The sequence below is a fragment of the Pteropus alecto genome, unplaced genomic scaffold (genome assembly GCF_000325575.1).
Source record: "Pteropus alecto unplaced genomic scaffold, ASM32557v1 scaffold8, whole genome shotgun sequence".
In the NCBI taxonomy this organism is placed as follows: Eukaryota; Metazoa; Chordata; class Mammalia; order Chiroptera; family Pteropodidae; genus Pteropus; species Pteropus alecto.
In genome coordinates this window covers 4,692,900-4,717,624 of record NW_006494609.1, presented here as the reverse complement: position 1 = coordinate 4,717,624, position 24,725 = coordinate 4,692,900, and the positions used below count along the sequence as shown (strand labels likewise).

General features: G+C 49.9%; 1 protein-coding gene across 1 annotated transcript in view; it reads left to right on the top strand.

Annotated features, from left to right (window-relative positions):
- ZDHHC22 (zinc finger DHHC-type containing 22) overlaps positions 1 to 7,556 on the top strand; it is an 8,169-nt gene extending 613 nt beyond the window's left edge. The window contains exons 2-3 of the mRNA XM_006925475.1: positions 1,593 to 2,132; positions 6,945 to 7,556. Coding sequence (XP_006925537.1) covers positions 1,607 to 2,132; positions 6,945 to 7,210 — 792 coding nt within the window. The 5' untranslated portion in view covers positions 1,593 to 1,606 and the 3' untranslated portion in view covers positions 7,211 to 7,556. The remainder of the gene's footprint in view (positions 1 to 1,592; positions 2,133 to 6,944) is intronic.
- Positions 7,557 to 24,725: the final 17,169 nt, after the last annotated feature.

Below are 24,725 nucleotides of genomic sequence, written 5' to 3'. Positions count from 1 at the left end.
GCCCCGGCTGCGGCCGCCCGCCGAGAGCCCCATACTCCCCTAGCCTCAGTCCTTCGCCTTCCAGGCGCCGCGGCGCATCTGGAGGCTGCTCCCGCGCCCCCCTGGCGACCAGCGTGGGGAAGACACTTGCTTTGCTGGAGCCCGAGGCCGAAGGCTCTCTCTGGGGTGGGCAGCGCCGCCGCAGCCCCAAGGAGCTCACGGCCGGGGTGATGCCGAGCTCCCAGCGACCACTCCCGGGGCGTGCCCTGCGCTGGGCCCCTGCCGCGGAGAGAGGCCTGCGCTCCCCTCCGCGGCCGCGGGTCCCCGGGGGGCACTGGCACCTGCAGAGGGGACTCCAAGGTGATCAGTCGCCCATTCGGACGGGACAGCCTGGACGGAGGCCTCGAGGCTCTCCCCCACTCTGGGTGCAGCAACCTTCCTAGAACTTTTCTTGCTCCTCCGGCTCCCTGACTCCTTAGCCCCTGGAAAAGTTCTCTCGGGCGCCCAGAATCTCATTTCCCGGCGGCCTCCGAAGCTGGGCAGGAACCAGGGCTGTGGGGACCGGGGTTGAGTGGAGATGCGGTGGGGGCTGCACTCGGCGGCGGGGGTCGATCCGCTGAAAAGCTGGCCAAGCAGCCACTCCTGCGCCCAGGGCGGGCTTGTTGGTGCCGAAAGGGTTTCGGCGCCATCGGGGTTGTTTGGGTTTCTCGCTCCAGGAGGGCGGAGGCAGGCGCGAAGGGGGGATTTTAATTTTGTCGCCTCAAATGAAAACGCTCTTTGCAAAGAAATAGCCAGGGCTGCCAGCGTCGGAGAGGCGGGCTGACCAGGACCGGCTGACACAGGTATTCGGGCTGTGCCCCCTACCCCATCCGGTGTCTGAGCGCGTGTGTGAGTGCATCGATTGTTTTAATTGATTTTTTTTTAAAGCCAGGTGGCAGCGGCTGCGTGTATGTACACAGATATACACACACACAAGCACAGAGACCCAGGCGCACACAGATTACACGTACAGAGTCACACACAGGAACCCCTCACCCCCCGCCACACACACACGCATACACACGCATCACGAGCCCACCGCACACAAACCCCCAAAGAGCATTAGGTTACTGGTGAGGTCCCTGAATATTACCCAAAAAGTGGGGGAGCAGGGAGCGGAGAAAGGGGAGGTGAAGCTGGACTTTCGGGAGGTAATTTCTCTTTGCTCCCACCCCAAATCCTTCGCGAACTATTAAGGGGTCTGAAGGAGAAATCCCAAACCTGGGCTCCTTTTCACTGCCATAAGGAAGCGGAGTCCTAGCCCCTCACCCCTCATCCTCTACGGACTGAGAACAAGCCCCAACCTCGCTCTTCTTTTTGCCTGACCCCGGGGCGCCGAAGCGCCGAGGGAGCTGGGCCCCTGGAAATAAAGCCTGGTCCTCAGAGGCCGTTGTGGTCTCGGGGTCTCATGCCTGCTTGGGCCCGGGCAAGGGAAGAGAGGAGGGGTGATCGAGGGACAGGGGTCGGGGAGCAAGGATTTTCGTGGAGCAGCACCGACAGACAGCGACGCAGAAACGCCCTGGGGCGCCCCCTGGACAGCGCAGTAAGTCTTCCTCTCACCCTGGGCCTCTTAGGAATGTAATCGAGGATGCTGGCCCTGAGACTGCTCAACGTGGTGGCCCCCGCCTACTTCCTGTGCATCTCTCTGGTGACCTTCGTGCTGCAGCTCTTCCTTTTCCTGCCCAGCATGCGCGAGGACCCCGCAGCCGCTCCGCTTTTCTCGCCTGCGTTGCTCCACGGGGCACTCTTCCTGTTCCTCTCAACCAACGCCCTGGGCAATTACGTCCTGGTCATCCAGAACTCCCCTGACGACATGGATGCCTGCCAGGGGACCTCGGCCAGGAAGGCTCTATGTCCCCCACCCAGCACCCACTTCTGCCGAGTCTGCGCCAGAGTTACCCTGAGGCACGACCATCACTGTTTCTTCACCGGCAACTGCATTGGCAGCAGAAACATGCGCAACTTCGTCCTGTTCTGCCTCTACACCTCCCTTGCTTGCCTCTACTCCATGGTGGCTGGTGTGGCCTACATCTCTGCAGTCCTTTCCATCTCCTTCGCCCATCCCCTGGCCTTCCTCACGCTCCTCCCCACCTCCATCAGCCAGTTCTTCTCTGGTGAGTGGGCCTTGGCAGGCAGGTTGGGCCCTACACAAAGACCTCTCCTCCAACACCCCCAGCCCCAAGTTCGCCAGATTCAGCAAATAAAAATACAGGATGCCAAATTAAATTATAATTTCAGGTAAACAATGCATAACTTTTTAGTGTAAGTATCTCCTAAATATTGCATGAGACATACTTATATTTTAAAATTTTATTGTTATCTATCTGAAATTCAAATTAACTGGGCATGCTGTATTTTATCTGGCAAACTTCTCTCCCCACCCTTATCCTCATTTATCATCTCCTCCTTGCTCGCCACTGTCCGTTTGCTCATAGAATTGTGGCAATCCAGGAAATATACCTGCTATGTGCCAGGCAAGGCTGGGTGCTGGCCAGCCCTATATGCAGCCTGTGAGGTACACCCATGCTACGACCTTCCTCTGCCTGGACCCCAAAGCTGTTCACACATTCTACCAAGGATTTTGCTTTCCAGAGGTCTTGCCAACCAACCACAGTCAGGTTGACAGGATGCCAGGCCAGCCCCAGCAAGAGGCTAAGCTCTGCCCTCCTGCCCAATATGTTTGACCTCCATCAGGTGATTCTCCAGCCTGCAGATGGCTTGGGGCAGGGGGCACCTGGTTGGGGATGCAGCCATGTTTAATGACTCCATCTTCACACCAGAGTCATGGAACTGGTGAGGGATCTGAGCCTCCAGGATGCTCTTACACCTGCAGGAGCCAGGCATGTGAGCCTTCACAGTGGTGCTCAGCTAGGAACTCTGTCGAGGACTGTATTTTATGTAGTATGCCCCAAGAACAGCTTCCTGATACCTGACCCAGAAGGACCTCGCTCCTGGTGGCAGTTCTTACCACTTTATCTGGTATTGAAATTTGCCCCCACCTCATTTCCTTCTACTCCATCCCTACCCAGGCCTTTGATTCTGATTGACTCGATTCTGACAACTGGTAGCATGCACGCATGTGTGTATATGATAGCAACTCTATTTCTCAGACGAAGAAACTGAGACTCAAATGGATTAAACGGCTTGCCTAGAATCTTACTAATACTATGTAGCAGCCCCTGGCCTGTCCCCATTAGCAGCATAGGGAATACATGTTTTCTCACCCATTGACCTTTCAGGGACAAAGACAGAGTGCAGCTACTTCCACTAAGAACCCAAGATTGTCTTGACGTCCCTGGGCTGGACATTAATAAAAATTCCGCTCTACTCTGTGGGGAGCCATCACTTTGGTCTTTGTTGGGGCTGCAGCCTGGTCCTTTGCAGGCAAAGAACAATTATGCCATTTGGCAGTGAGAACAAACACAGAGGCCCAGGAAGAACCCAGTTGTCAGGGTTGCCTTGAGGGCTGGTGGCTGAGCTGGGCCCAGATGTCAGAGCTCTCGGCCCTTCTGGATCCTGGTGCTGGCATAGGAGGCTTCTGGGACCAAAATAACCAGGACGGGGGAGGGTAGGTGGGCGGGCTTAGGGGGTGGAGTGTGAGCACAGGCAGGTGGAGGAATGAGGAGAGCCAGAGAGCCTGATTACACTTTCTTTTCCAAGTAGTTTCATCATATAAAAATGGATGGTTTCAAAGAGAAGATCTTGAAATGGTTTGATTTGAGATAAGCCTGGTCTTGAGGCCTGTCCATACCTGCTAGGTTTGGGAGACACTAAAGAAAGGAAGAGGGACCTATTTCTTTAATCTGATGGGAGAACAGAGCCAGTCAGTGCCTACCTTGGGCCCAGATTCCTGTTTCAGCAGAAGGATGAGTCCCACTATCTTTTACCTCCTCACCACACCCACTAGGAAAAGGAGGCCAAGATTTCTAATCTGCGTCTCTCCCATCTCACCTTCCTTTGCCAACATTTCATTGTTCCCCTTCCCAGTTTTTCTACTCTCCCCTCTCCCACGCATACACCTCACCTCTTCAGCTTCTCCCTCCCTATCTCCTCCCCTACTATTCTCAACTCAAATGGTTGAGGACATACACTATCGCAGCTGCTCAGGAAGACAGGTGGACAGGAGGGAGGAAGAAGCCCCAAGTTGTTTAATAGACTGAGCTCTTATTCCGCAACTGTGGTACTTCTTGTCCCCAGCTGTGGTATTGCCCTTGAGTCAGATCTGCCACCAGAACATGGACTGGCTGTAAGTGTGGGCCCTGTGAGTTAGAAGTGGAAGGGGTCCTCTGATGGCTGCTGACACTGAAGAGATAAGAGGCTGGACAGGTGGATTTTAGAAGTCGTCTTCTCTTTTGGCTTCATGGGACCAGTACATTGTGTCACCTCTCTGAGCCTCATTCTTTTCATTTGGGAAATGGAAATGATGCCATCATTTCCATTGTTATGGCATTTTGATAAGTATGCTAGCAGAGTGGGTGCCACCAGAAAGTCTAGTAGAAGGGAAAGGGGATTAACGTTTGTCAAACACTCATCATGTGCTACTTATTGTGCAGGTCTCATTTCATCCAATCCTTATGACAAGTCTGTGACGTAAGTATTATTATATGTATTTTAAAGGCTCAGGAACCAAAAGGTCAGCAAGATTAAGTTGCTTCAAAGCCATACAGCCAGCATGATTCCAACCCAAGGTATGAACTCAGGGTTGCTAGCCTCCAGAGCTCATATTCCTTTCACCAACCACACTGCTTCTCTGAAGCTACTTTTTTGATGAATGAACCACTTTGGGAGGGAGGGAGCTTCTTGTCCCTGGATGTATATCAAAGATGCTAGGCGATGATCTGTCAAAGGTGTTATAGATGCTTGGTAGGAAGCAGGGATGGAGAGATTAGGTGATGTGACCATTCAGGCCATTTAGGAAAACTGTGATTTTCTAAAAGAAGCAGAACTATTGTTAAATAGTTCAGAGGATCTGAGGCAGCCAGGTTAGACAACTTCAAACACTTCAAGAAAAAGCAGGTCCCCAGAATAGCCTTTTGTAGCTGCCGTAAGGGGCCGGGAGCAGGCCACAAGGTCTTCCTCATGCCTTGATTTATTGCCAGAGAAAAAGCCCATGGAAAACAGCTTCCATCAGCCCAGGCTTGTCCCTGTGGTTGAGCTGAAGGCAGGCCTGCACTTGACAGCTCTGATGTTCTCGCACTTCAGCTTGAGGGTCATCTTTGCCTGTCAGCATTCCCGGAGCCCAAAGGGATCCATGGTCCCTGGATCCTTCCTCCTGCACGTGTCTGCTTGAGCTAACCTGTGCTGACAGGAAGAAGTGGGTCAGAGGGATGGCACAGCCCAATGTGAGCCCTGTCCCTCTGCTGCCCCCAGACAGCTGAGGGGCTGCTCAAAATGCCAGCTGGAATGAGCTTCCCTCCCCTGGGCAGCTGGGCTTATTTGTCTCCAACTGTGCAAAGAGAAACCTGCTATCAAAGCTCCGAGAGCTGAGGGCAAGAAGAAGCTGCTAATGAGCAAACCCAAATTGGGCCCAATCCTCCTGGCAGCTGAGTCCGCCACTGCTCAGACTGGACAAGTTTTAAAAGCCCAACCCTTAGGGGTCTGGAAATTGGAGCCTGGGGAGACCAGGGAAGAGGCAGGCTGGGCCAGGGGAAATTGGAAAAGGGAGGGATATGGTTGAGATTTGCAGAGGTCAAAGGGGTTGTAAGATGGGATCTGTGGAGCAGGGCCCCTCATCTCACTGGAGGAGGTGGTGCTGGGCTTGCTCTGCAGGGAGAGAGGGGCTGAGGAGGGCTTTTGAGTTCTCTCTAGGGCCCACTGCCCTGGCTGCTGGGTAGGTCAAAGTAGGTGTCTCTACCGTGGCTGCCAAAGTTGCAATCCAGCCAAGGAGAAGGAGAAAGCTCTATGGACTAAGGAGTTAAAGTTGAGCCCTTTTTGGATGTAGCCTCCTCACCTATGAGTGGCCTTCAGCAGGGAGTACTGCACTGAGTGTGAACCAGAAAGCTGGCCACTTCACACACGATTTTCTTGAATCAGGCAACCCTATGGAATCGTTATTATTATACCCATTTTTCAGATGAACAAACTGCATTGCAACTCAGAGAGGTTAAGAAACTTGCGTGAGACCAGAGTTGGGACATTCAAATTTAGCATGGACTGACCACCCCTACTCTGAAGAAGACTGTGATGTCTCTTACTCCATGAATGTTTAAGAACGAGTAATAGAGAGTATCGGTATAGAGGTTTTTACAGGAGGTCCTGCCCAAGGCAGTGGGCTGGACTAATGACCTTGGGGGCCCCTTCCAGTTTTAGCAAGCTCTGACTGACAGGACAGCTTTGACTGAATGTTCTGGTGGCCACACTGTACACTTGTTAACATTAATGACTGAATTATTCTTTAACTCGTCATTCTGCACTGCCCTAGGAGCTCGTGACTTATTCTTCTTGATGACTAGGCCCTGTTCTCCATCATGCTGTCACTTTCCTAAGTCCTCCCAACCAATGCTCCCAGCTCCGTAGGGAGAAGTTGCTCCAGTCTAGACAGCTGCCCAGGCACCAGCTCCCTCTCTAGGATCCTCAGCTCACCCCTCTCTCCTCCTGGGAAAAATCCCTTCTCCCTGATTCCAGACCAGGAAGAGAAGGCAGACAGAGACCAGCATCTCTGACTCAGAAAATGTTAGTTAGTGTATAGGCACTTCTCCCCACATCCTTGTCTCTCCCCTTGCCTCAGGAGCCACCAGCACTAAGAAAAAGTTAGGGTAACTAGTTTATCCTTCCTCTCCCTCGCTGCAGCGCTGAGATTGCTGCAAAATGTAGCTTCGATATCATTAATCTCCTTCTCTTCCTAGCAGAAAGCGCCTACCGTGATGGCAGTTCTGTACGTGGCCTGAGTGTAAAGCGATTCTGGTGTTTCCCCGCCCCCCCTGCAGGAGCTGTCCTTGGTTCTGAAATGTTCGTCATCCTCATGCTCTACCTCTGGTTTGCCATCGGCCTGGCCTGCGCTGGCTTCTGCTGCCATCAGCTGCTGTTGATCCTCCGAGGGCAGACCCGCCACCAGGTGCGGAAGGGGGTGGCGGTGAGGGCCCGGCCCTGGCGCAAGAACTTACAAGAAGTGTTCGGAAAGAGGTGGCTGCTGGGCCTGCTTGTCCCCATGCTTAATGTCGGAGGTGAGAGCTCCAAGCAGCGGGACAAGTAGCTGGCACCGCCATCATTTCTCTGTGTGTATGTCTTGACCTCTCCTAAACATAAGACCACTGCATCCTTGTCTCCATCCATGACCCACTACAATCTCGGGCTGGTAAGGTCCTAGCATCCACCGCTGGTCTGTGACACATAGGCTGGTGAATCATGACAAAAAGAAAAATGGCCGCCCAGGTATTGCTCTGCTCCTCATGGGGTAGCCGGGTGGCTGCTGTTAGGAGGTCTCTGCTTTTGTTTCTTCTCCCTACTTTCCCCCGTTGCCTGCCTTGTCCTCTCTCCACCATGTCTCACGTCATCACTGCCATCTGCTAGAGCTCTTCCTTTATGCCCCCTGTTGGAAGTAGGGAGTGGATTTTTGCTGCTGGTATGATGCTCCCTGAGACCCGGAGGCTGGCAAAAATGTTTAAAAATTACCAAATGTTTAAAATTACCAAGTCAGCTCTGCCAACTGCTAAGGAGGTTGAGAAGGAGGGCTGTGTGTCCTCATCCTCTCTGTGGAATTATGGGCAGTGGGAGGGAATAAGGACTCAGTAGCTTGCTGCTCAACCAACCCCCCGAGTTGCAAGGCCTTTTATTTGGGCCACAGCAACAAATGGCCTGGGATCTCCAGCTGCTGTCCCCTGTCCACCCTACCCCGCCCGGCCACCACAGCCCAGTCCAGGACCTAGTTGGAAGCTTCCTTTCCCTGGCACTTTTCCAGCCTTTCCTCTTAGTCTCCAGCCTCTGGATCCTTGCTAAATGCTGGGAAGGTGAGGAGAAGAGAGAAGAAAAGGATGTACCGATAAATGAGAGAGGCATGTGACTGCATAACCACATAGAAGGGGACACGTGTGTGTGTGTGTGTGTGTGTGTGTGTGTGTGTGCGCGCGCGCGCGTGCACACGTAGAAGTCAAACAAGAGAGAGAGAGAGAGAGAGAGAGAGAGAGAGAGAGAGAGAGAGCGAGAGAGGTGGGGGACACTTAGAGGAGGGGAAGAGAGAGGGTCACACAGAAGCTGGGTGCTGGGATATATGCAGAATGAGAATGAGAGAGGTGAATGGATTGTTTTTGCTCTGTATAAAGAACATTCTGGCAGCTAAAAACGTTCAATGTCTAAATGGCTGCCTGGGGAGGTAGTGAGTGCCCCCAAACTAGAGGTATTCCAGCAGGGACTAGGCAGTCATCTCTAGCAGGCAGGCCATGGAAAGAGTTTCTGCACAGGGTCAGGGAAGAGAAAATTCCTTCCCATCCCAAGATTCTAGTGTCTTCTTCATGATTGTCAGGTCCAGAAGCAAGATCTGTAGGGATGCTTATTATTTGCTTTTATGGAGGGTGGGCTGGGCATGGAGGGGTCTGAAAATCATGATGCAAACTTTCAGGACCCTACCAGCCACCGAAGAGAGAGTCTCTAAAGAGACAGGACTACCCGGGTGTTATTCCTAGTTGAAGGGGCTGGCATTTGAGGACAGGCAAATGGAGCAGTATGAGGGGCAGGTGGGGGCAGTGGTGGAGAGAACAGAACTAGAAGGTCATGCTCAACTCTGAAGGGTGAGATTGGTGGAGCTGAGGCTGTGGAATGAGGGAAACCAGAACATAGAGGTGCAATTGGCAGACCCGCTTATCTGACTGGCTCTGAATAGGAGCACTGTTACGTGTTCTGAAACACAGAGGATCAGCCTCCTGGGGCATATGAAGGAGTGAGTACAACACAAGTGCCCTTTCCTGACACAAGTCTGCTATCCATGCAGACAGCAGAGCTGAAGCCCACACCCTACAGTGTCCTGCTGGTGGCCACAGCTAGCCCAGCTGTTGCCACACAACATCCTGAGTCCTTGTGCAGAGCTCGAAAGGCCTTTTCCTCCGTTCTACCTTCCTGCCCCCTAGAGGGCTAATGTAGTAATGGCTCTACCAGCTCATACTTCTCCCTCTCATATTCCTTCATTCAAATATGCTACATATATTTATTGAGTGCCAACTATGTGCCCTTTCAGGCACTGGTTATACAGTGAACAAAACAATGAGGTTCCTGCCATCAGAGGCATCTTGTCACTGCCTTCATGCACTGACTGTAACCCCCAGAAAAATGGTCACTCTGCCATCTTAGTGGTCAGCAGGGCAGGTTACTTGGAGGGAAAGGACGGGGCAGAGAGGGCTGAAAGAGAGATGAGGCTGCCTGGATGGTGGAGTCATTGGGCAACATCCTCACTCCCAGTTCTGGCCAAACCTAGGTAGTGGGAGTGGAAGGGGAAGGGGAGAAGCTGTGGGCGATCCAGGCCTTAGCTCTCTCCTGACTCCAAAGCTCAAGCTTGGAAGCCAGCCCAGCATTCCCAATCTCCTGGAGCCTTAGTACTATGAGGCAGGATGTTGAGGGAGAGAGCCAAATGGAGACCCACAGGGGTCAGCTCCTGGCAGATTGGGCAGTGCGGGGTAAAGGTGGGGAGGTTGCTAGATATGGGACTTGCATTTGTACACATGGCCCTGTACTGTCGATGAAGAACGTTAATAAAATATGTGGTTTTAAATTGGATTTGATGTGATTGTATGGGCACCGTGGTTGGCAGCAGGGCTAGAATGCACTGATGTAGTCATAATAGTTGTTAAAATATTTAAGGGAAGTATCAAAAATACTTCTGTTCAAGTAGGTATATCACCTTTGTCTAGACTGCTGCTGCCTGCCCCAACTGCTCCTGCTCCTCCCCTGGGCCCCCTGGCTCACCTGGTAATCCAGCAATTACAAGGGCATCTGTGTGGGACCCCTAGGACCCTGCTCCAGTATTTCAGCCAGTGACCATTGTGATTGGTCAGCATTATGCTGTGTGGTTGGTAAATGTGTGGATATCACCCCTGGTCTGCAGCACTGGGATCTGTGGACACACGAGACCAGGGATGGACCTGGGAACTCTTTTCCTCTTTCTATTCCAGAGGACAGGTGGGGAGAGGACGAAGGGGGTAATACACCTGCTCCTCCCTCACAGCCAGAGATGACCACCCCAAGGATCATCCAGGCCCCTTGTTCTTTCAGCCCCTACAACATCTAGAGAACTTGGGCTGCCCAGCCCTGGGGACAGCCAGAGGGGTTTGAGCCTTGCAGGGAGTGGTCCCCGAGCAAGTGAATGAGCATGACCTCTGATGCATCCTAAAGATGTGCAGGCCTGGTCCGATGGAGAACCAGAGACCCCTACACCTCTCTCTCTGGGCCCATAGAGGGGCTCCTGGGAGCTCCCCATCAGTCTTTCCTGCCCACGCAGCTGCAAAGTGCCGATTCTACTTGGGCTGTTGAAGAAGCTTCAGCCTATGCTAGTGTTGTATGTGGGTCTGCATTCCCTGGACACAGGTCAATGGGCGGCAGCCCCCAAATTTGCAGGGAGGTGGGGAGGGGGTGAATGGAAATGTGGCTAATCCCTTCATACTCAGCTAATGCTTACACATTCTAGAGCATGGGCTGTCTACATGCCGCAGTGAAGACACACCTGCAGGGAGTCGTCCCTGTATCCTGGATACAAAGGCAGATAGGAGCTGCTCAATAAATACTGACTGAACGAATGTACCAATTTTGTGCTGATCTACCCAGCACTGTGCTCTGCACATTGTGAGGCTAGAAGACAGATGAGACAACTCTGTTCTCAAGGGGCTCACTTCCTGGGAGAAGTTACCGAGAGTACTCAGAGGACAAGAGCATGTCTAGCTTCCTTTTAAGCAAGGAAGGATGGATGAGGTCTCAGCAGACGGAGATTGACAGGGAGGGCTTTCCAGGTAGAAGACACCGGTCTGAGCCTTGGAACAGTGAGTATAGAGGACACCACAGAGAAGCAAGAGAGTTAAGGCGAAGAGTTAGAACCTGAGCTTTGAATGCTAAGCTGAGGTCAGGATTGAATTTGGCAGGTAATAGAGAAAATCGTGAGCAAGAGAGCTACATGCTTTGAACTAGATTTCAGAAAGTGGAGCCTACAGGTAGACTGGAAGTGGTAGGGACCCAATAAGAGGCATTTGCTATGATCTAAGTGTGACGTACCCAGGGTTTGGGTGGGAATACTGGCTGTGGGCTGGTCAGGAGGGGAAGGTATCAGAGCCACTTCACAGATGTGGAATGTGACTAGAAGGGTGCTGGGGAGAGGGCCCACTGTGATCCTGAAGGTTGAGACAGAGAAGTAAGAGTGACCTCAAAGGACAGGCCATCAGGAGCTCTGGGATAGGGAGCATGACCCTGGGGTTTAGGGTCACCTAAAGCACTCTCCTCTGACATTGGTCCATTGGTTGGCCGTTGATAGTTTCCTTCCTAACTAACCACTCTGCCACCTCACGAGGAGGAAGGGATCAGGGCAGTCTGCGTGTCATGCTTTGCAGCACAACTCTCTGGCCTCCAAAGCCGAGGTGTATCATCTGTCTGTGAGAGTCTAAGTCATGGGTCCTCTGGCCCACATATCCGCGCCAGATAGAGGGAGACGCTTGGCTTCCCAGTGCCTCGATATTCCCATCTGGAAAGTGGACATTCTGCTTTGGCTTATGTTCTAGTGTTGGGTTAGGCAAAATATGAACCGCCTCACTCTGGGGTTCAAGAACCAAAGTCGCTTAGGAAAGAGGATGAGCTCAGAGGAACTTCAATCACACCCCCACTCTTCGATAATGAGGCAACCAATTCTTAGGTCCCAAGGCTCATCTTCTAGACAGTCTCCTTTCCTAAGGATATGGTTGTCCCTGCCACTCATGCATTTGGTCTGCCAAGTGCTCTGGTTCCTCTCTGTACCCTGTGTCCTCCAACTGGCCTCATCGTTCCCCTTATTCCCCTCCTGCCCATCCCTGGGTGTGCTCTCATGGATGCTTGGGAGGCAGCCCCTCCCGTCAGGGAGAAAAGGAGAGGGATGAGCAGGGAACAAGGATGCCTTGTTGTGCCCTGTCTGAGATGCTTTAGAGGTGAGGCATCAGCTAGGGTGGTCACCAGCTAAGGTGGACCTGGTCACCAGCTAGGGTGGGCCTACTGGTGGGGCTCAGGGTGTCTTCCTTGACGTTGGCCTCTGCCCTCGTTTCCCTCTCTGTAGATGATGCTGACCCAGGTCTTCTATTCATTCATCAAACAGTCATTGATGCCGACTAGATGCCAGGCATGATGCCAAGAACCAGGAATGCAAAGATGAATGAGACCCATTACCTGACTTTGGGGAGCTCACAGGGAAAAGGACCAATTGTAGACCGTGTGACTCAGTGGCTGATGAGAGAGAGAAGGACTGGGTGCTAAGAAAGCCCGGAGGAGAGCACACACTTGGCTGTGGGTAGGCTGGAAGACTTCCCAGAGGGAGCAACATCGGGGTTATGCAGGATGAATAGGAGTTGGCCAGGCAGAAAAGCAGGGCCATGGGTGCAAGTGGGGATAGGACAGACTGTGCAGAGGCAGGGATTCCAGGTGATTTCTGGGATTTGGAGTCTCCATTTAGAAGTGATGAGGCATGAATATACATACTGCAACCATAGTTGGAGGAGATTTCAGTCCTCAGGCCACACTCCCCGTTGACCCTTCTTCCTCCTTCTGATCACTACTTACCAAACCCTGACTCACCCTAGTTCAAGGGCGTTCCTCTTAGGTGAGTCAAGCACAGACTGACCTCTAGTTTTTCTAATAGTCAGCAGGGTCTTCCAGGTTGGAGACCACAGGCAGAGTCACATTCATTTCCCAGGGAATCAGTTCTGGGCACATCAGAGACTCCTACACCTCTCTCTCTGGGCCCATAGAGGGGCTCCTGGGAGCTCCCCTTCAGTCTTTCCTGCCCACACAGCTTTAGCAAATGGGGTTAGAAGGAAACCATTTCTACCAAGATGGCTTCCAAAAACAACGATAGAATTGAAAAGGCTAGAGACTCTGAAATGTAGGGATGACCTTTCATGATGTGCAATCCACCCATCCTGACTGGTGCGGCCTGCATCCCCTTCATGGCCCTCTACACCCAGGTGGGCATTTCCCGACCCCTCATAACCTAGTGGTCCCAACATGCCTCTTCCTTCAGCCTAGGCCTCTCCCAGACTCTGTACATCCCACGTCTCCAAGGGCCTTTCCTAGTGAGGTCCGGCCCCAGGGGGGGTCGTCCTCTACACTCAGCAGTGATCCATTGCTCTGACTCCTTCCCCCCTGTGTGGGTTTTATCTCTCTGTCCTACTGTAAACCTTGGAGGGCAGGAATGGCAGTGGCGGAGTCCTCTGGGTTCCCGTATACCTACGACATAGTGAAGGGCACGACACTATCCTTGATGCTGTAATTCTACCATGAGTAATAATGACTGACATTTCCTGAACATTCACTCCATGCCAGGCCCTTGTCATATACACACTTTATCTGTATTAACTATTTATTCTCATGGCAACCCTTGAGGTATGCTTTATTACTACCTGTTTTTTTCCAGGTGAAGAAACTGAGGCACAGAAAGGTTATATAACTTGCCCAAAGCCTTGTGGGTAGTAATGGGCAGAGCTAGGATTACTGCCTGCTTCTGAATTTATCATATGAACCCAGACACCAGACTATCTTTCTATTGAGGACTATTGTAGACACTCAATCAATCCCCTGCTGAAAAGTAATAAGAAGTCAAGTTTTCATTCATGAATTGATTCATTCATTTAACACATTTATTGAGCACCTACCATACAGTAGGAATTGGTGGAGACAGAGAAAAGAACTAGGCTCAGCCTCTGCAGCTTTCTCAGAGCTGACAGTCAGCTGCTTAAGGTGACTCTGCAGGTGAAAACAGGCTGGCTTCAGGACCTACAAGGTATATCTGGTCCCTCACAGGCTGATAATCATGAACAAATTGCCCTGCATGAAAAGTTTCTTTTGGAAGATGATTGTGGAGGTCTGAAGACAGCCCAGGCTCGGGACCCTACCCCGGAGCTCAATGACGACGCCTAGCCAGGAAAAAAGACCTGAGCTATATCTGGGCTGCTGCCCTCCTGGGCAGTGTCAGGGTGCCCGCAAGAGGGGACCAGACACTATCAGAGGACTGAGCACAGCTGAGCATGGCTCCACACTCACTCCCTCCTGGAATCCAGGGAAGGGAGGCACCAAAGACCCTAAAATGGAGTGGGCTCTGAGAAGAAAACATCTGCCAAAGATCCTCCAGGACATATGGGTAAAGAGAGGCCTCCAGAGGGGCCGAAGGGATGGCTGGTACAGCTGGGGACACGTTAGTGTCCTCCCTACTGAAGGCAGCATTAGTGCCAAGCTCTGCAGGCTGCGATCAGGGTGCTGACCTGGAACCCTGAGTCCAGAGCAGCAGAGAGCTGGTGCTGTGAGGCTTTCCGGAGAGGAAGCAGTCCCTGTGTGGGCTCCTCCCCGAGTCCCTGTTCCTGAATGCCCCCTTTCTGGCCTGCTTGTGATGGCCGAAAGCCCCACCGTTAATATTTTCTTTAAAATAGCAATTTACCCTTTCAAATTCTGGGAGGGATTTGCTTGAGCCGCCTTCTTTTGCTGCCTGACACCTGAGAGTTGGGCCAGTAGCGGTCCAAATGGGGAGTTTTAGATAGAGGAGAGGGGAGAGTGGCATCCAAGGCATTAGGGACCCTGAGGGAGAGGGCGTCCGCACATGAGTAGTGGGAGTGGTGCCAGCCTGGGTAACTCCTCCAGCAAGGGGCAGGAACTAGGCCTCTAACGGGCAGAACTGAGTAGCGGGGCTCACATACCCCATCTAGTAAGTGGCATCTTGGAAAGATCATCACAGTGTGAGTCCAGAGTGCCCAGTAGTTCTGCTACTGAGTCCTTGTGTGACTCTGGGCAAGTTGCTACCATCCTTGGACACTGGACTCACTCTTAGACTTATCGAGAATTGGACACGCTTGGAGCACATTATTTGAGTGACCCCCAAAGGGGCAAGCGTGTTCTATTTTGCCACAGACTCCACCCCTCCCCACTGTCCAACACAGAACTACGCACACCCTTCCCCTGCCAGTTTGGTCCCTGTAGGCTTCAGAATCTGTGACCCCTGAGAGGCTAAGCTTCAGGAGATCTGAGTTCTAGTTTCACTGTGCTCTAGATATGCTGTGTGACTTCTCACAAGCCACTGGGGCCCAGTCTGGTAAACCTGCTGAGGCACTGTGCTGTGGACTTTAGGGGGGAAGGGAGAAATGGTGCTAAAGCGAAAAAGCAGTGAGGGGTATAATTTCAGAGTTGGAAAGGCAGAGGAGGTGAAATGACATTCGATTTTGTTGAATTTGGAGCCAGCAGAGGTCACCAGCTGCGGGGGGAGGGGAGGGTGGTGGGGGATGGCGTGGGAGGTGGGGAAAGGCTGTTCCTGCTTTTACTCAGCCTATGAGGTTTGCTTGCCTGGTCCAGGTGCAAAGAGAGGGCTAAAACCCAAACAGGCAGCGAGGCCCACCCACCTGGGCACGCCTGGCAGCTGAGGCCCAGAAGTCCCTCGCACGTGCTGGGTAATAAATACACAGAGGAGCCGAGGGAGAGGGGACAACGGCTCACCCGAGAAAGGATTTAATTAGCAACGCTTTCAGAAGAGAAAATTAAATTACAGGAAACAAGGATGCCCTCTGAGGAACACGAACCCCCTAAACTGATTCTTCAGACCCCCACGCGCGTCAGGGCCTCAATTCGACTGCCGAGGCCCCACCCCGAGGGACAAGGGCCGCGCGGCGCTTGGGCTCAGCTGCAGCTCGGGCTGCGCTTCCCTATAGCACGTGGTGCCCCGGCACCCTCCAGAGCCCGCTGCCCTGGCTCGCTCCGCCGGAAGGGGGCGCAGCCGGGCCGTGCGCCCGGCTCTCCAGGCACGCGCGCATCCCTGGCAAAAGTTGGGGCACGGGAGGACCTGGGGCGAATTCAAGCCTGGCTTGGAGGAGCTGCTGGGTTTCTTGCCTCGCAGAGCCACAAAGAGCTTCGAGGCACAAAGGGCAAGATTGGAACCCCAGGCTCCACTAATATGCTCTGACCTCAGACTTCAGAAAAGTGGGGAACCGGCCTGATCTAGGGAAATGGGGTCAGGGAGGGCGAAGACAGCGCAGTCTTGTCTACACGCCGGTTCCCCTCATTCACCCCCGTGCATCACCTTCTGGGAGGTCTTTAGAGCTCACAGCCTCACTTCCATCCCTGCAGCCCCTCCGCAGGTACTACGGCGGCAGGTGGCGGAGGCCGGGTGTCCCCCCACTCCACTTTCTCCCTACCACCTGAGAATATTTTTATTTGGAACAATAGCTACCATTCTTAAGCTCCTGCTAGATCCAGGCGCCGTGGTGAGTACCTGGCCTAGGGAAATTCACTGAATCATGACCGCAGCCCTGTGCATGTGACTAGCCCAGATCTGCGGAAGATGAAACTGGAGCTCAGAGAGGCTGAAGAAGTCGCCCAGGAGCACTCAACCGGTAAGTGCTGACGTTGACATTCACATCGCTCTCCTCCAGCAGGAAGTGCCCATTTTTGATCCCTAGCTCGAAGCCTCTCACGTAGTAGGTGCTCAGTAGGGTTTGCTGAATGGATGGCAGGTGCTTCTTTGTTGATGAGAGAGAATATTAATAGCTGAGAGGCAGTGAGGATGAAATGAGATGGTGTGTGTAAAACACCTGGTACTGCACTTGGACCACTGTGAGCATCTAATAAAAGCTGGGCCAGTGCTTCTCAAACTTGGTAGTGCATGGGAATCACCTGGGGATCTGGTAAAAAAAAGCAGACTCTGAATCTGGGACCTATGATTCTGCATTTCTAACAAGCTCCACCAGGGATAGTGATGCTACTGATTATTGTGTGGCCTAGTCCCTCCCTTTTCTCCCCTCCCTTCCCCTGCTCTCCATCCCAAACTTTTGCGGTAGTTCTACAAGTTGAAGTAGTCTGCATATTTGCAGTCATCTGAGGTGTTTTAAAAATTACTGATGGGGTGAGGGAGGGGGGAGGTCTTACCTCCCAGAGAATCTGATAGACTTAGTCTGGGCGTGGCCTGGACATGGGGATTTTAAGATCTCCTCAGAAGCTTTCACTGTGCAGCCAAGGCTAGAACTGCAGCTACAGAGGTGCCTGAGGAGGGCAGTAAGAGGATTGAGGAAGTTCACCTGATACAGGTGTGGAAGACAGATCGCATGGGAGACTGGGCCAGGTGTGAGATTAAGGATCCTGGCTAGGGTGGGGCTTGATCCTCAATAGCTCCCCATCCCCTGGCTCTATAGCCCTGAAGAGGGGTGAGGCCAGGGACGCACTGGGGAGCATGCTTGCCAAGTATTCTGTAGGGTGTGTACTAAGGAGGGGCTCTGTTCTGAGTGCAGCAGGGTGTGGGAGGCAGGCAGGGAGCTGGGCTGGTTTGCTGCTCACTGCCTGTAAGAACAAAGTGAAAGAGTGACCTTGGACTGAGGCCAGCTTAGCTGGCCCAGTCCTCACTCCTCAAATGGCTGCAATAACAATCTTATGATTACTGTTTACTGAGCACTCACCATGTGAGGCCACTGTACTAGACACTTTACAGGTTATGGCACAGTCATCTTTTAGAGTCGGTAGTAACCTAACAAATGAGGAAACAAGGCCCAGAGAGGTTATGTAACTTGTTAGGATCACACAGAAACTAGATCCAGATCCAAAGCCCTGATATTTCCATCTCACCGTGATGCCTCTGCTTACGTTCTTTGGCTAAAATGCTGCTCCCCTTCCTCTCAACTTATCTAAACTCCACCATCTGCTAAGGCTGAGCTCAAATCTCAACTCACCTGGAGCTCCTTTCAAGGCCTTGGAGCGGTCCTGTAACTCTGTTCTGGAGCTGGCACTGGGCACCAGGCTACACTACCTTGTGTCGTTACTTTCCCTGTGAGTCTAGTCTCCTGGCTCAGCAGTGAGGGCTCCAAGGCTGGGACCACATGTGATCTTCTGTAGGTCTGGGGCCTCAGTAAGGGTCTGGTGCTGCCAAGCCCAGGACTAGCGTGAGGCAAGCAAGGTGCCTACTGCAAAACTTCAGGTGATTATGCTTGGGGTCGTGTGAATACTTCTGCTGGCAGTAGCTGGGAGAAGCCCAAGGAAAGCAGACGCAGGTGTTGCTGTGAGTGAGCTCAGAAGTCTGAAGGTGAGTCACCAAACAGGATAATCTACTTTCAAGAACTCTCTCCTAGTGTGTTTGGGTGTTAGGGCGAACTTACCAACTAATTAATATATTGTGCCTATATCAACACTTATGTTCTCAACTAGAAGTTTAACATTAAGGACTCTTGCCTAATCGAAGGATGCTAAACCCAAAGGTTATCAAAATGTTAACTTTAAAATGAAAGTAGAAGTGATTAAGATGTATCACCTTAACTAGGCTTACGTGCCCAACTTTGGATGTATAAGACCCAGTGAGACCCAAGACATTAAAGCAGTGATTGACTAGTCAGTCAGTGGTCAATGCTACTCTCCCACTAGAATATAAGTAGGGGCCATGTCTGTTTCATTTACCATTTTGTGCCTTACAAGTAAGTAGGTCAGCACCTGGGACATAAATGTGTTGACAACTTTATGTATTTGTTAGCCTGAAGTAACAGTGACAATGACAACGTTTAGTTAGGAAGCATTAAAGTTTTCAGGAACAGTGAAAATGATCAGAGTTTGAGAATAATATAAATTTGAGGTGTGTGCATATGTGAAAAACCAAGTAATGAGGACCAAATATTTGAGGGTTTTTAAAAGTCCCTAAAGTGGTCCCTACCCTGAGGCTGACTGGTGCTATCAGGTCACATTTCCCAGTCCCTTGCAGCTGGCAGACCAGGAGGCCACTCCTCTCACTGCGACCCAACCTGACTAATACCACCAGCAGCATGAGGAACTTATTAGCTAACTAGTAACTAGTTAGGGGCTTTGTAGCCCAACTGGGGCTTGGAAAATGCTTCAAGAATGAAAGAAGCACATTCTTCCAAATACATCTTAACTCGACAAGCATTGACTTAGAAACTTTTAAAAAGGCTTTCACCTTACCTATCCTGGCCCCCTCGGCCTGCCAGATTGCCAGGGCCACTAGTGAAAGCTTGCTGTCTATACCATGTTTGTAACTTTGTTGTCAGCTGTGGGTATCTGGGCTGCTGGTTTTGGCAGTTCACTGCTCTACCCCTGTGTGTTTTGCTTAAGTGAGCACTCATTTGCCTTTCCGGAGCAATCCAGTGACACTCGAAGAGAAGCCCAGAAGTCTTGCTGGTAGTGGACTCAAGCATCCACTAGGACCATCACATGTCAGAACCAGGCTTTCCAGCATTTGTTCAATGTGATGCAGGGGAAGGTTGTCTATACCACTGAGGGTAAGGTTTTTTATTTGTGGGTATCTTTAAGCTTCTTCTCGTCCTTGACTTTGGGGCAGCTTATTAATCGTATAAGGAAATGATGATTTCGACACAGCTCCTGTAGGGATATTATTACGGTTTTACTATCTACGTGTATTAGCAAGTCTTGGTTTTCCTGCCGCTCTCTCAGCCCCAAATGAAGGGCAGGATCCAGGCCAACCACTCCCATCTGCCCACCCAGTGACATTTATCACAACTAGCGAGCACTCCTCCAAAGCCGGTACAACTGAGTCTAGGAAAATTAGAGGCAGCTATTTTTACTCATGCTCTCAAGCCACTGTGAGGCCTCGCTCCACACACTAATCATACAGCCTGACAGGGGCCCTCATGCGGACTGGCCTCGGATCCTGCTTTCAGTTTTTATTCCCCTTCATTCCTAACAGCTTCCACCCACTCACTGTGTTAACTTCGTACTCCACAGGCTTTTCTCTGTCTTGCTCATCTCCTCCAGCTGCTGTAATTTGAGGCAGGAACCATACAGATTGTTCTTTCAAGTAATTCTCTAATGCCTTGCATAACCATCCTTGAGAGAAAGAGAGGAAAGCCATGTGGTTCTAAGAAAAAGAGGAATTCTGAGAAGAAAAAGCCAAAGTGGTTGGACCCACAGAATATCTCCTTTCAGGAAACCAGTCAAAGCACGCGTTGAGATTTGCTCTCTTCCAATTATCTATAAATGAGGTTTTGGTAAAAGATAGTCTTATTTATTCCAAGCAAGTGACAACCTTTAAGGTGCAGAATGCCATCACTTGAATTCCATCGCTGGGTTTGTGGGCAGGGAGGCGGCCTTGCTCTGTGGAGCCATTTTAAAATACCTTAGAGACATCGCCTTTTGCACCTCACCATAAGCTCTGGATGTGAAGTGGACAGCAAGTATTACTCCCCTCCTCTTATGATAAAGGAAACAGAGGTAGCAGAGATAAAGCTGCTTCCTGCTGCCTCTTTCTCCCCAGCCATTCTGATCACACTGTGTCTCTCAGGCAGACCTCTTTTCATCTCTAATCTCTCTTCCCATGTGGATGTGACACCCAGAAGGCTGGGGCCAGAATACAGTCCTCACAAGGTACCGCCGCATTTACACAGGCTATGACTGTATTTACCTTAGAGATAATGTTAAATCAACCTAAGAATTTCCTTATTATCACGTGTAGGAACATCCTCCCTGGTTGTAGGGAGAGACATCAGGAAGGAAATAAAAGCTAAGTGACATACTCTCCAAAACATAAAACCAGTTATGTCCTTCATCTCAGATGAAAGAGCTGTTTGCAAATGACTGACTAGGAAAGGCCATGCTTTGGTTTAACCTCAAGTTATTCTCCTTGGGGGCTAATAATTTTTTGTTTAAGAGTAGTCTTTTAAAGGGGAATTAGTGAGTCCATGTTAGCTGTAACTGGGTAATCATAAAGACAAAACCAATGCAGACTGGCAAAACGCTTCTTCCAGAGTCACCTGTAATAAGTTAAAAATCTGACAGAACACCAATATAAAACCATTTTACCAGAGCACTACCTAACCAGGAACCTACCTTGTAGGCACCCCAGATTTAAAAAAAAATTTTAATTATTAATCTTAAGGCTCACCTGCAACAGCTAGAGATATTACAAATGGTTAGAGCCAGGAAGAACCATAGAGAGAACCAGTCCCAATTCTTTATTATTCAGCTGAGAGGAGTGACACCTAGAGAGGTTCAAGTGACTTATCCAAAGTCACCTAGTTAATGAGTAACAGATGTGGCAGGTGCATGTAGGTCTTTAGACCCCATCACACCAGGTATGATCTGCAAGGATGCCATAAAAGATGTCGACATGTTCACAAACAGGCATCCTAGGTGAACATTATCTCCACGTACGGGAACCATGCTGAGGGGCTAGGGGCTACACACTAACTGCTCTCCTCAGTGTCGCAGGAGTCACTTTGTGTGCTATCACTTCTCTAGATTTCAAAAGGTACTAAGAAAATTGTGTAGGACAGAAATAATGCTTAAGAATTACATTATGGCAACCCAGTAGGCCTTTAAATGAGGATAAGCTTTTTATTTTTCCAGTGTTTTATAAATCCCAGGAGAGGCATCTTGACTGGCCTAGGGAAGCAGGAAGGACACCACACATCTCCCTGTTGAGACTCTACGTTAGCGGTCCCCAACCTTTTTGGCACCAGGGACCGGTGCTCCTATGAAAATCTAATGCCTGATGATCTGAGGTGGAGCTGAGGTGGTGAGGCTAGCGCTGGGGAGCGGCTGCAAATACAGATGAAGCTTCGCTCACTCACCCAATGCTCACCTCCTGCTGTGTGGCCCAGTTCCTAAGAGGCCATGTAATGGTACCAGTCTGAGGCCCAGGGGTTGGGGACCCCCACTCTAGGTGGACCTTGAGGAGGAGAGCGTCAGGAATCAACTCCAAGAAGCGTGGAGGAGGGCTTGGAGATGTACTTGCTAAAGATTTCTCTCTCATGAAAGAACTTCACTTAATGTGGCTTTAGTTTATCCCGGTAAACAACTGTAGTAGTCTTGTCATTTAAAAATTCTATTTGCTAAAGTATCAGATCGGATGGAAGAAATCATTAAATTGTATTCTCCTCTCACTTCTTCCAGCCTACACTATACAAACCTCCAAGACTCTAGGGAACACTGGACGATTCATTTGCCTTAAGCTTGCCTGCATTTCCTTTTAAATTCACACTGGTGAAGCTGAATGATGAATTTCCACAAGTTCAGTATCTAATCCCAACATGCCCAAATGACATAAATACATGTTTGAAACTTAATTTAAATATTTACTCTTAGGTTTCACTTAGTATTTTTAAGCAATTATAGAGCAAAAAGGCCAAATAGTTTTCAAGTAAGTGCTTTTATTATTCTCTGACATTTCACAGTCAATTTCTACAAAACTTCATACTTCAAGAGAATTCACATTTGGTAAATAAATCTCTACCCTAGAATTCATAGCTGGAAAACACTTCAATATATGCACGAGAGTTACTTTTCTGCTGAAGGAATCAGAGTAAAGTCAGACAATACCATAATCAATAAAAAGCAATGAGAGTGTAATAAATTACAATGTCATCAAACTCCATTCCCATAATCAATTCAATCAGTAGCTTTTTCTAGATGTTTCAATACAGCCAGCAAAATCTGCCAAAAGCTCTCTTAATGGTTTGAGCTAAGTATTGCTTCTCACTTTCAGAAAACAGTAGCTCTGCCACAGTACTTCACACCAGATCAAATCATGCATTGCTAAGACCATTACTACTTACAGCCTTGTGCAACCAACGAAGATCTTTCTGGTCAACTTCAAGTTTCCTCCATTTGTCGATCTGGCTTTCGGCCCCAAATGTCTGCTAGCTTCAGTGAATTTTCCAAGATTTGGCTTCTCTACTTGGCTTCACCTGCTTACAGCTCCACTAGGGAAGGAACACCCATGCTTAGAGCCTGGAGAGGCTTTCAGCACTAAGTATAAGATCAAAGAAGAGCTGGGGGTGGTGCTGTTTCTCCCTGCCACTCAGCAGTGAGGATCAATGATGGCTTTCATCATCTTTTACTGTGACAGGAAGGGAAATGCAAACCTTAATCTAGGAAGAAGAATCCAAGAGGCATATAGCTCCACACAGGGTTTTTCCGATGGAATAAATCTGGTTCTCAGCAAGTGTGTTCATATTTTTGACACTCAGTAAGACTCATGACTGGTGCCCAGGCTGTTCTGAATGCACCTGTCTCTATGGCTTTGCTGCCAAACATATTCTGCCAAAAAGGAAGCTTCCTAGCATGGTGCACAGAGCAGAGCTGCTGTAGTACCACACAAATTCAGGGGAGGCAAAGGGAGTGGGCCAAGAGACAATTATTCAAAGGAGCTGAGTCTGCTTAAAGACACATTTGCTCTAATTTTGAAACTCAAAGCAAATAGCAGGTAATAATTCTGCACTGATTAGGAGAGTCCAGAGATTCTACCAAGTTGTTTATTTCTAAATTAGTCATATCTAACTCACACATGTTCGAGACCAAAGTATAGGCAATCTGAAGCTATATTAGAGTTACAGCTACCTATGAACATTATCCTCTGGCCTTGGTAAAACGTCAAGATTTTCCTTGCAGAAAAGACGAAGCTGAAGCTGGTCATCCAGAACTTATTTAGGTTTTCAAGAGGATGAAATTTTTAAATGAGAGGAAAAAATATTTGAAACTTTACACCTTAGAAATCTAGTTTACCTTTACAATGAAGTTGAAAAAATGTGTATTCTCTGCAAATTCTCATCACACCCTCCATTCCTAGATGAGCTTTATATAACCAACACTACACCTCTGGGTTTGCTGCCAATATTCAATACACAGAAGACTCCGCTCCACAATCACTCCATGTCACTGTGTGACACATGTGACAATTGAAAACTTTGGAGGTGAAAATTGGTAAGAATGTTTTCCAATTTTTGTGGGTGTATATTTCATAACCGCAGGATGATTTTAATTCCAAGTCTATCTGGCTTAATAATCACTTTTTCTTCTTTTATGGAAACAAAAGAAAAAAGTAAAGGTGGCAGCAGAGGGTTAACTTACACTACACTCTCAGGAACCATGAGACTGTCTTTAAGATTTTCACACACAAAACAGGTTGCATTGTTTCAAAAGGAGAGAGGAAGAGAGGAAAAAGCAAATTACCAGAATCTTCCAGCTCCTGACCAAGAGATGTAGGCCATATCTACTTTCTTCAAACTCTAAGTCAAAAAAGCAATTCATCAACTGTAATTCCAGATGGTACTGAGCCTGTTCCATACTTTAAAAATTTGAAGTTTTCACCTACCAGTTTAAGTGAAAAGAAACCTAGCTTGTGATGAAAGTGTAAGAGTTAAATGGTACTACCTTTCCCCTTGACTTTAAGAAAACAAAGCTCTAAATGATTAAGTGCTTGCGCCCTAATCTGTGCCTAAAAGGCACAGATGCCCCCAAGGAATGCAAACACAGTCCTCTTATTTTTCTCTGTGACTAAAATATTCAAGGGAGATCTGTGAAGGGATCCTTGTCACCTACTTCCTGGCTTGACAGGTGTCACTCTATTCACTCATCAATGTCACTGCACCTTGATCACAGTGAGTAGGATTGTGGGAGGTGACAGCTAGAAGAGCCCCACACAATCATCTCTCCTGCTTTGCCCCACGATCCTTCTAAGTGCCTGCAGGATAAGGAAGAGGGACTCAAGGACGCCCTGAATCTGAGGTCCTCAGGGGAAGAGAAACATATGTAAACTGTGCATAGACCACAGGTTAAGACAGCAGCCAGGTATG